This window comes from Clarias gariepinus, chromosome 9 (genome assembly GCF_024256425.1).
Source record: "Clarias gariepinus isolate MV-2021 ecotype Netherlands chromosome 9, CGAR_prim_01v2, whole genome shotgun sequence".
In the NCBI taxonomy this organism is placed as follows: Eukaryota; Metazoa; Chordata; class Actinopteri; order Siluriformes; family Clariidae; genus Clarias; species Clarias gariepinus.
Genome location: NC_071108.1, coordinates 30,052,945 through 30,065,797, shown reverse-complemented (window position 1 = coordinate 30,065,797; position 12,853 = coordinate 30,052,945). Strand labels below are relative to the sequence as shown.

Sequence of the window (12,853 nt, the reverse complement as noted above, 5' to 3'; positions counted from 1 at the left end):
GTCAGCATACCCAAGCACCCCACCCCACCCCAAACACTCCCAACCCAACAACAACACAGAGCTAGCTGAGTCCTACAACCTATTTCACAACTTGTCCCCAAACAGATAGGAACTGTGCTTTTTTTTTTTTTTTTTTTGGGGTCATTAAAAGTAAACTGCAGCACTCGGCAGGGTGTTGAAGTCCAGATAAGGAGACACACAAGATAACAGAGGGATAGCGTGAGTCGTGTGTGCACCTTCTTAGAACTCACTAAAGATGAAACAGGAATTCATTTCAAGACTAAAGATTAAAAGATCTTAGGCTTTTAGCACAAGTGGCTTTTACCGTAGGTCGAGGCAACATTACAGCCAAACCATAAAACTGAACAGCTGGGGGTTAAAGGACTTGCTCGGGGGCGACACGCAGGAATTTACAAAGGTGATTTCATGGCTATAGGGTGTCGTGTGTGTGTGTCTGTGTCCTACTGATATCTCACTTAAAAATAGGAATGGAAAGTGAAAATAGATATGTCCATTTCCACTATAAGTATACTGTATTTTACTGAAAATGTCACATCTTTTTTTAAAATGTTATATTATTTTGTGTAAATCGTGTTAGGTTTGGTTACCTTAACACAAAATATTTGCGTATAAAAGTCACATGTTTAACAGGAAGTTACATCACCAAATTAAAAAAATTTAAGAGCATGAAGGAAACAAAGAGAAATTTCAATGTACGTTTTTTTTCACTGATATTATGATATTAATTAATGAAAACACTTAAATACTGTAGACCCGTGTGACCCCGTATAAAAAAAATACATTGAATACATTATGAACATTTAAGGATTATATACCTTGCAATTTTTCTATGTATAAAACCTTGAGCCATAACCTTGAGAAGTAAAAAAAAGATTTTTTTTTTGCCTGATACGATAAATTCATGTCTAATATTAAATTTTACAATGACATCACCTACAAAAATACTCACTCCAAAAAGTGATATCTTAGTGAGAGAAAATATCTTAAACCAATCTTATTCAAATATATCTATTTTAGATTATTGAGTATTAATTGCATTTCTAACTTTTAAAGTTAAAAATTCTAAGCATTTATTTCAAACTAGCAAAATTATCTTTCAATTAAATTAAAAAAATATTCTCAAAAATTCATAAAATTTGTCTGTAAACAGGCCTAATAATTTTATATTTGCTGTGTTATACCTTTAATTGAAAAATCCACTATTTTGACTAAACTCACTTTGCAAGGATATCACTTTTTACAGTGCAACAGCTTCGTATTTAGCCAACAACTACTTTTTAAGATATATGAGAAATACAAAGGGCGGTCAAGTCAAACTGGGAATTGCGAATGCAGGTGTGAATAAAGGTTTAAAAGCGCTTGACGTTTACAGAAAACTTTCGAACCTTAGCCACGGTAAAACACTAAATGCTACAAACATTTTAAAGAAACTGACAGATAACTCGTCGCCAACTTGCAGAGTAGACGAATCTGTCTGTGGGAACTGTACACAAACCTTTTCGCCAAAACACCAATTGCAACTTACAGGAACTCGGCTGGGAGTTATTGCCACATCCCCCATACAGTCCTGACCTCGCTCCAAGCCATTTCCACATGTTTGAGCCATTAAAGCAGTTCATGGGAGGTCATCGTTTTAGACGTGAAGCAGGCAGTCTGATCAGAACGGCTCCGGGGTTCTCCTGCACAATCCTCAGTTCCAGTTTGACTTGAAAACCTTTCTTACATTTAAAAATCACTGGATACTGAAAATAAGTATAAAAATAAACTGTAAAAAAAAGGCTATATGTTTGTACTACAAATTGTCTTACTTATGCAATGAAGGAACCCTTTTAAAAAATTTAAAGGGAGCAAGGTTTTTTTTTTTTTTTTTTAACTGTGTTTGATATCTCCCAAATGCAAAAGAGCAAAAATCTGAAGATGTTTAAAAATTTTATTTGAAGGCATTAAAAAAAGAAAAGAAAAGTAAGGGCCTTTGCCAGCTGTCACTATTAAATAAATAAGTGTGTAATATATGTAGTTACACTGCAAATATACAGTAGTTTCCACCCCAGGTTTAATCTGGCATATCCACATCATCCAAAAGTCAACAGTCTCTACTCTGGCTTAATTATGGCCTATTTCAGGGTTTCTCAATACACCGTGCTCAGCACATTTTTTCAATTCCTCTTCTTGAAAAAAAAAAAGCAGCATGGCTTGAAATCCAGAACTGGCCCTCCATCTGGACCCATTCCAACCACCTCCATCTTTAGATACACATTCCAGATCCCTGTTTTTCTTAAGTCCTCTTCAATCATTTGGGACTTTTCCTCTTCTTCCACTTTTTACAGGCCCCTAGGACCCGATTCGAATCATGTGGGACTACTAAAAAGAAAAAAAAAATTAAGAATATGCTTTGGCATCACACCAGGCTGAGGAAAACGATATTATTGCAGCACTAATACACTGGTTTGACAGTTTATTCATTAATGCATTCATTCATTCATATGTATGATGGCTCCAGCACCAAACTGTGAAAATCTGGCTGGAATGTGGAAATACAAGACTGAACAGAAACACCAGTTTAGTAAAGAAGTATCCAGTCTACAGTACCTACCTGCATAGTTTTGGAACGTGATGGAAACCACAGCATGATTGTGTTTTTACAACAGTTCTCCAAACAAGAAATTAACACTCAATGTTAGACCAAATATGTTCATTTTTTTCCCTCAGACAATGGTAATGGTTACCATAGAAGCAGAACAAATGGGAGTGTTTTGCCATGACAACATCAGACTGACTGACATCCTGAAGTTCAATGGAACAATTGAATTGGAATCTTCTGTAGCAAAAAAAAATTGCTGTTATAGTAAGCATGAGCAGTCTTGGAATGCTGCTTAGTCCAATTAAATCAGTACTGTAGATGTATTAGTGGACTAATGGTTGTAAAATATACCCTAGGTATGTCTTTTTATATACTTGGTGCCAGAGTCAGTAATCAGGAGAACACTCCCAGTGGGCCACTTAACTGCTGGACAGTGCACTTACTGTATCCCAGCGTATTACTAGTGCTTGGATACCATCAAGGTGGTAAGTTTTCTCAGTAGCGCAGAGCCATGATCAGACTGCCTGCCTCACGTCTGAAAAGCTGGCCTCCCAGGAAGTCCTTCAAAGGGCCAAGCATGTGGAAATGGCTTGGGGTGGGGTGACGACTGTATAAGGAATGTGGTAACAACTTCAGGTTGAGTTTTTGTAATGTTCAGTGTAAGTGTGTCTTCCACAAGATGGAGACAAGTTATCTATCGGCTTTCAAAGATCTGGCGTTCCACTCACTGAAAGTTCACAGGAACGACGGCAGTGGGCTCGCTCCGAGTCACCTGGGCAGGGATCACCATTCACGGACGTACAGGATTCTTTAAAATGTTCGCGGTATTTAAGTGTTTTAGTGCAGCTAAGAGTCTAATCACTACTTTGCTGGAGGTCTTGTAAATGTCAAATAATTTATACCTTCATTCATGAGAAATTCCATCACAAGTCCTGGTCTGAATCGGACGTCCTTTATACATTGTGGTAAATCATGGCAAATTTCTAGAGGTAATAATACTTTTGAGTATGTATGATATGCATTTTCAATAGAAGGGTTACTGATGTACTGTTGGAGAAAATATAGCAAGAAGCACCATGGAGGAAACACTGGAGGGGACAGCAGATCAGGATTCTCTTGTGGTAAAAGTTGTGGACCATCATCCATGGAGTAAAGGACACCAATGCAGACACCGTACTTCTCCCTGATAGATACTGCTCAAGTTGCCACCTGTACTGTATGCTCATTCTAGTTTATGGTACAAATGCCATTTATGAAAGACTGTTGTGGACTGTGGAACATCTACCGGTAAAGATTTCACAGATGTACTGAAACAGACGTGGGGGCCAAAGCAAAGCCGTGCCTTGAGACCATTTTGAAGTAGGAGTTTGGCCTGACTGCTCCAATCTTCCTTTGTATTTTTGTACGTACTGTAGAAACACAGAGAATGGGTATTTTCTCAGCTCAGTGTCTGGACAACAGAATAGAGGACAGCCTCACAGCTGCAAAAGATGGACAGCTGTGAGCTAGAGGTGCAGACTGCACTCCTAGAGAGATAGGTCAGTATAATGAAAATAAATGCAAGCAGAACTTTTCAAAGATGACCCAATGGCCTCACCAGATGTTGACTTTTGGGTCACCATAATTCTGTGACACTTAGCCTACGTGGAAGATCTTTTTTTTTTGCTTGTCTTGGCCACAAGAGGCAAGTAGGATCCCCAAATCAGCTCTCTAAAAATCAGTAAATTTTTCTTTTGTCAATCAGTAAATGCCTGCTTAAATTCAATGCTAATGCTACTGTTGTCACTGTCTAGCCTGGCATCCCAGTCCGAAGGGCTGATTTAGCCTGTTTGGAGGGCTACACTGTGAAGACAGGAGGTAAGCTACCAGAGTTAAACCTGAAAAATAGGATCTGTGCCGTGTGGTTCACCTCATCATTACTCAGTACAACCCACTCGCTGATTTCTACAATGCCACTGGACTCAACACTTAGAACAAGAAGAACAAGCTAAGAAGCGGTTTGACACAGAAACACCTGGATTCTACCTTCATGAAAATGTGCATTAGCATGGTTTACACCTAATGCTAATAATGTGAACTCCTCATGTTTACAGACAATGACCAGGTCTGGACTGGGATTCTGGCACACCAGGCATTTTCCCAGTGAGTGGACACACTTTGGGGCCAATACAATATATATTCCAGCTTATCATACAGGGACAGCAGCCCATTGGCTTGTCTTTTACACTGACAGCGAATGAGCAATCATGGGCGCAATAGGCAAAATGATAAAGTATTTTGCTCTGCCCATACAAAAAATTTTTTCATGCCATCCTTCACGCCTTCTTCTGCATCTCAGCAGCAAGGTGGTATGGAAAAGCTACTTGGGAAAAAAGTTAAAAGGTTTGGTAAAAGTTAGGACTTTGAATTGTGCAGAATACCAGAACGCAGATATACCCTGCTACACTAATGCACCTATCTCAGTGTTTCACTAGTGCTTGGATACCATCAAGGTAGAATGTTTCCTCAGTACACCGGAGCCGTGGCCGAACTCCTTTAATGAACCAAACATGTGGAAATGGCTTGGAGCAAAGTCAGGACTGTACGGGGGATGTAGCAATAACTCCCAGCCGAGTTCCTGTAATGATCATGTGGTGTTCGGATTGTGCATACAGTTCCCACAAAGGGATGTGTTTCTTCCACTAGTTGGCGACAACTTATTCGTCAATTTTCAAAAATCCGGTGTTCATGAGTACAACTGCAGTGGGCTGTGAGCCACCTCAGCCTGGGAATGTCATTCATGAACATATGGCCTTCTTTAAAACGTTTGCACAATTAAAATATTTTACTGCGGTTAAGAGCCTCCTTACTGTAGAAAGTCCCAGTTTGACTTGAACATCCCTCGCAGTACACTTCTCTGTCTCTTTTTTATCCATATCCACCATGGAAAGGTCTGGTCTGGTCTTTGGGTATGAAGTCCTGAGCTGAAAATTGGTCCCACCATGGCCCTGCCTCTACAGTACTTACCGGCTTGGTGTTAGAACTTGACCTATACTGTACATAACCTCCATCTTTCTCCTTTTACTTGATTACTGTATTTTAAAATGCTCTTTTCATGCTTTAATATGCAAATGGCAGATATTTAAAAAAGCTGATTTTAATCATCCCGTGATGACCCCTGATCTCAAGTCCAACACATCCAAGATCAGAGGCAGAAGAATTTGACACTTGTTATCAGCTCTGTTGCGTCGCTCTTTTACACAAGAACAGAGCTTCAGCACATGCAAGATAAACTCTGCATTCCTACATGCAAGACCAAGTGCTTTGTATTCATGTGTACATCCGGCTGCACAGTCAGTGGTGGTAAACTGCATAAACGTACCTGATCGGGGCGCGTGGATAGTCTCTGTTTCTAATCAAAAGACAATCCTGATTTTTATTTTTTATTTTACATTGAAAACATTCATTTCAAATCTGTCCGTGTTATTGTATGAGCATATCACGTGTTTATCAAATAAATCCAAGAACCACAATTAGGATCTGTGTGAAACCAATTTTTATATTATTATTATTATAATTATTATTAATAAAGTCAAACACTGGTCAATAGGGAAACAAATTGATGTAGTGTGAGACAAAAATCCCAACAGACTCCTCAATGTTTTTACTGGCAGCAGAGGGATTACAGCAATTACAGCTCAGACAGCAATATGTCCGAATTCATTAACATTAACAATTAAAGATACGGCAGTTAAAGAAGTGAAAAGTGAATAGCCTACTTATTTTTTTTAAATAGTGGGGTGATAGAACCCCTTGTTCTCTGCCATCTAATGTAAGCAATCACTTTAAGATGTTTTAGTGAAACAATCTGGACTTGTGCTATTAAGGCCAACCTTTATCAAAGACCCCATAATTAACATTAATAAAAGGCTGATACTTATCAATAGGATGGCAGATCCCTATGGTGTGAGTGCCGGGTGGTTACCTGTTTAAAGCTCGTTTTTGCTAGTTGTGCTAGTTGTGTGCCATTACATTTACCTGTAGGAATGCGATGTAAAAGTAAGAGCCACAGGTAAAGTGTGTTTTACAACTACCTAATACTGCCTCATAGCCCCAGGGTCCTGAGTTCAATCTTGAGCTCAGGTTACTCTCTTTTGCACGTTGGATGCAGTATGCTAAATTGCCCCTAGATGTAAAGAAGTATGGGTTGTGTGAAAACACTAATACAACCGACTTAAGCAGTATTTTTGTTGTCCCAATCCACTATAGCTACATCAGACCTATTACGCCAAATTTACTTTTCCAGGTCTGTGTGAAGACGCAAAAAACAAGGGCAAAAAGATCAGCTGTTTGTACTTTTCCATTTTTGTATTCACTTGGGCTTATACAAGAAAATTAGATTCTCCACAATTGTGACCTCATATAACAAAAGATTCTCCCCCAGCTCAGTGTTCACATCAGCCTGGTTATGCTCAGCTCCGCTGTCCTGTGGGATCCATCTGATGAGCTACAGTAAGTAAGACCAGGCTAATACAGAAGGTGTTTTAACTCCAGAAATATTAAGGATGCCATTGTGAACCTAATGCTCTTACATACAATATATAGAGATACATAGTTCATTATAGCATTAAAAAGTTCAACAAAAAAAGTATTATATGTATATATGGTTTTACATTACTGTTCAATCCATTTAAACATACTTGTGTCACCCATTATAGGTAATTTAAAGGGTATATTTCATTCTTATTCCATAACATTTGCACTAAACGTTATCTCTACTACACCAGTGAGACCATCTACCACCCTGAATAATAATCAGACTATTCCACAAGGAACATTCTTCCCAGAAATTTTCCCTATACAGAATGTCACCAAAATCATGGAAAGATGAAAAATACTGTTGTGGTCTCAAGGTCACATACACTCATCAGGAAGATGAATGCCATGGAAACATCGGACTTGCAATCATTTGTTTGAACGGAGCTCCTTCTGGGGCAGCAAACCACAATAACTTGGAACCTCACGTTTAATTTGTTTTGGGGTTTTCTGATATCATTACAGAATCAAAAGTAAAGGATACAGTAAAAGGCTCTTAGATTATTTTTTCATTGAAGCTTAAAATCAAACCACAAGTTATTGGGAGGTGCAGCCACTCTGCCCAGGTCTGGAAGACAACCCAAACAGCCGAACTGAAAATTGATTTGGGTGGTCTAGGATAACTCAGGAACCACATACTGTAGGTGCAGGGCTGCTATAACACAGAAGCTCCTGGAGCTCCCATTTCATTGTCTAGAGTCATGCAAGCTTCAAGCCACCATGAATTGAAAACCTGTGGGCCATGAAAGGAGTAAAGGTGAGGCACTCAACCCTAAGAACGCTGTACCACCTGTTAAACATGTTGGTTAGTTAGCTTCATGCTTTGGGACTTTTCGCTGCCAGTGGAACTCTGGTGCGTTACACAAATTGGATGGAATGATGGAGAAGGAGGAAACCTTAGAATTAAAGAACAGTTGAAATATGAAGACAATTGAGTATTCTAAGTATAAACACTGATTAAAACCTGTTGTGAAATTTATTTTTTAAAAAGGCTAACTTTAGGCTTTTGGAGTCTCAATCCTATTAAACTCTTTCATGTGATGTCACACAACATCTGTCCTCCATGGTCCTGCAAACTTCTGGATGGCAAAAGCGACATTACTTAACTGATGCCAGTCTTAAACCTACATTCAGAACCGGCAATGCAAGCTTTTTTAGCAGAAGTAACATTTGATAAAGTTATACTTGTCTCCTTAGTAACTGTCCCTGAACCACCCTTGGAAAAATTTATATCTGCAAGTTAATATCATCACTACCTTTTTTAAATCTAGATTAAGTTCTCTATGAAGATTCTCAGACATCTAAGTAAGGTTATCTGGGAGTCACATCAACTGGACTTCACTACTCATCCAAGTAGCTTCTTCAGTGTGAATGAGACAATCAGACCTGCTACAACATGCTACATATGAAAATAATCAGCAGAACAGAAGCTGCCTGTTGCTAGGTTACCCTTTTATCTGTGTGACAAAGCATCAGGTAATGAGGTCATCATATAATCATCAGGTAATATTTTTGTTATTTTTTGGACCCGAAATACACCTTGTATGTAATTATCATAAAAAGACATAATAGGTTAATGTCGGTTAACAGTGCTTCTGCTATCCACTGTTGTGACACAGTCACGTGTATGCAAAAGATCAATTGAAAATTTGGTGACTCTGTTTAATGGTCCGGTCTGTACCAGGAAACCAACAAATTTGATTGACTTCTAACAATTTTTCCAGGAAGAGCTATCACATATCCAAGCAGAATTCTGCCATGAGTATATTTTTTATTTTATTTTTTATTGTCTGTATAATTTTGACCCTGTGCTGGTTTTAGAGCCCAAAATAAAAATTAAACTTTGTTTTGTTCTATTAAAAAAAAATGTTTGATGAGCAATCATTCTGTCCCAGAAAAAAAAAAAAAAAATTTCAAGCCCAATATTACCATGAACTGCATGAGCATGCATGAACATCTGGGCAGAACAGTGTGTTTTTTATTTATTTATTATTTTTTCAAGAACATTGCCCATGTCCAAGATTCTTTTAAATGGACAACTTTGTTACTCAAATTATAGTTTGAAAGCAAATTATTCCTCTTAAACTGTTATTATTTTTATTGTGTTTTTGCCAATTTTCTGTTCTTAAGAAAACAAGGGAACAAAAAAAGCCTGTAGTCCTTTTTTATTGCCTGAGCAAGGTCTGCTTTTTTTCATTGCTTTAAATGTTGATGGTGTTAATAGTAGTGGTAATAATAATAATAATAATAATAATAATAATAATGCAAAAAAAAATAATTTATAAGTTTGCATGTTTTGTGGGTTTCCCTCCAGGTAATCCCGTTTCCTCCCACACTCCAAAAACATGCAGATTAGGCTAATTGGCGTTCCCAAATTGCCCATAGTGTATTAATAAGCGTGTGTGTGTATTATGTGTGTGTTCTGCGACTGATTGCCACCCTGTCCAGAGTGTTCCCCGCCTCGTGCCCTAAGTCCCCTGAGATGGGCCCCAGGCCCCCTGCGACCCTGTATACAGGATAAAGCGGTTTAGACAATATAGGTGTGAGTGAGTGAGTGAGTGAGTCAGTAAAGGGATAAAATTCACTCCAATAGAATCACCAACCTGTCACTTTAACACCGACTCTCAAATGGTCTCCACCTCCTTATTTACAGAAAGGTACACTTTTTTTTTTGGCAAGGAGCAGAACACTTTATTATAATTATTATTATTATTTACTTTCACACTGAACTCCATGTTTGGTCAATAGAAGGCATATTGTTAAAAGGTCTGCGCTGCCCTCTAGCGGTCATTTGAGCATAGTGGCATTTCAGAAATCACCTGAGGTTCATTACTCACTGATTATTGTTTTTTCCCCATGAATTCCTGGCGTCCTCGAGTCTGAATTTGCCTTGTCTTTCAGTAAGTTCAAATCTCATAAATATTAAAATAATATTAGGAATTTCCAAACACAAAGCTGGAGGAATATTACTTGTTTCAAACTAAAGCATAATTAAAAAAAATATATATATATATATATATATATATGTTTTTGGAGATGAAATTAATGACTTCTTTTCATTTGGATTCTAGTTGAAGCATATCCATGGATGTTCTTTAAAGAACATATGCTGTATAACTTTATCTCATGCATTTCCTTTGATCCAGCTAAAGCTTGAGAAATGGCCTTTTTTCTTTGTCTTAAAGGCATGAACAACTCTTTGTATCCTTTGTAACTCTTTGTACCCAACTTTGCCTGTGTAGCGAGGTGAGGCCTGGAATTTCAGTGAAATGACAACCTGCGTTGCTGAAGACGACTCCATATCTTTAGTCAGCCTGTCAGATATCACCAGCTCTTCATCCATTTCTGATAAAGTCTGTGTGCACTGGGGTAGGACTTGGCTTTTTCTTTGGTATCATCTTTTTTTCTTCTTTTTTTTTTTGTCTGACTGAGTAACACCATCCATATGCTCATTCTCCATTGATATGTTTGTCTTTTGTCCAGGATGCGAGCTCAGTTCCAGCCAAACCACAGCCGTGTTCGAGGCAGAAGATGATCTTTTGGAGAACCAGTTCTTCATTAAAACAGTAAGATCACTCATCGGTTCCTAAGTGATGGATTGTCTTCCATGAGCTTCCATGAGAACGAAACCAAATTTACCTTGAAGCCTGTGTCTGGAATTTGTCTTCCATAGCAAGAGGACTTTCATTCATTTGGAATATCTTTAAAAGAAGATAGGACTGGATAAGTAGCAACATTTGGACCTGATCAATAGTGCATGAAAACCCACCCCACCCTTTTCCTTCCTCCAATACACTCAATCACACACACACTCACACTATTATTAGTTCAGCAAATAGGAAAATATTAGATGGCTTGGTGCCAGGCCACCCGCATCACTTTCATTTGGCCTGCATGTGGCCATGGAACAATGGCAATTAACTCATCCAAATCTGGCTCCCAGAACAGAGCAGCAACCCAACCGTTAGGATATCTTGGCTGAGAACGTGATAGGAACCAGAGCATACAGCTAAACCCCACTTCTGGCCCAAAACTGCAATCCTTTTCAAGATGTACATATGGTTTTATGAATCCAGCTAAGTTTTTCAAAACTTAAATGCGTATCCTTACAGTAGTCTTGCCACTGTATTTATCTCCAAAACATGGGTAGCTGTTCCACCTTAGTCAATTCATTTGATATTGTGTGCTTGGAGTATTGGGGATGAATGGCAGTCCATTCTTCCATTTACATTTTTTACATTTACATTTAGGCGTTTGGCAGACGCTCTTATACAGAGCGACTTACATTTTTATCTCATTACATATCTGAGCAGTTGAGGGTTAAGGGCCTTGCTCAAGGGCCCAACAGTGGCAACTTGGTGATTGTGGCCCTCTTCCACCCATCCACCCCCAATCACCAGTAGGTAGCTTCATTAAATCATTCGGTTTCTGATGAGGATCCAAAGTTATCCTATATATATATATATATATATATATATATATATATATATATATATATATATATATATATACACACACACACAATAACCTTGGTCTCTTCTATGTTAAAGTCAAGCAAATCATTTCAAGATAAGTGATTTGTATTTTATTCCACTTTCCATCTGCTGGTGCAGATATGCCTCAGCGCACAGGCAAGTGACGAGATGCATGTAATTGCTGTATCTGATGGAGTAGGCGAGTCCAAGCCTGTCCCGATCGCCACCCTGCGTCACTGTATGCCCACAGTGAGTTGAACTGCAAGCTTAACTTTCTACTTTTCTAGGACAATCTGTTCAAGCTACATGCACTTAACTTTTAAATGCATTTTCAGGTCAGCTTTCCTGCTTTGGAGCTCATGCCACCTGTTACCTTTAGTTTGTGTTCAGGCAAAGGGCCGGTGTTCATCTCTGCGCAACACATTACACGTAAGCACTGAGGATATAGTGGAAATAACTTTTGTGTAAGGTTTTTTTTTTTAATAATTCAATGTTCCATTGCTGCTTTTTTTCTTAGTTAATCCTACTGAAAACATAGAGGAGGCAGAAGAAGAAGACGGTGGAGGAGGAGGAAGCTTCTTGGTTGATGATTCAACAGACTGAACCATCGTGACGTGTCATGGATGAACTTGACTATATTTTGGGATCGAAACGTACAGCTTGGATCTGTGGGTTCAAATATTAGCATGTGTGCTGAAATGAAAGTGTATGATTTATGAATCGAAGAAGAAGCAGAGAACCATGTGAGCTGAAACACCTCGTCAGTCTAGGAGTGTATTCAGGGAAGCGGGCTGAATGTAATGTGATGTTATGTGATGTGATTTGTCTGCCTTTTTTTGTTTTAGAACTAATCAGATACAGATGCTGAACCCCTGATCAAGTGATTGCTGAAATCAATCACTGAGCTGCAAATGAGAGAGGAGCAAATATGATTGCTGTATTGAATCCAACCATGTATATGTATGTAAATATATGGACCGAAGCAGGTTTGATCATCTGTCTGATCCTGAACGATAATGATTTGTACTGTTAATGTAATGAACGTGGTGTGTTTTTCAAATGAAAATGCAATTAAATGTCAATTTTTTTTTATCACCTGATACAAATCAGCTTGGATCTCAAATTAAATATTGAGAGGGGAAGTTAAATATTTTTTTAAAAGCCCTGAACACTTTATAAGCAATTATTCTTTAAAAAAAAA

General features: G+C 38.3%; 1 protein-coding gene across 1 annotated transcript; it reads left to right on the top strand.

Annotated features, from left to right (window-relative positions):
- The first annotated feature begins 6,761 nt into the window (after window positions 1-6,761).
- On the top strand, window positions 6,762-12,787 carry npm2a (nucleophosmin/nucleoplasmin, 2a). The gene is made up of 7 exons (XM_053503275.1): window positions 6,762-7,093; window positions 10,056-10,077; window positions 10,420-10,546; window positions 10,661-10,743; window positions 11,791-11,901; window positions 11,988-12,081; window positions 12,170-12,787. Exons 1-7 carry the CDS (start codon window positions 7,050-7,052, stop codon window positions 12,253-12,255), a joined length of 567 nt encoding a protein of 188 aa, XP_053359250.1. The 5' UTR covers window positions 6,762-7,049; the 3' UTR covers window positions 12,256-12,787.
- Window positions 12,788-12,853: the final 66 nt, after the last annotated feature.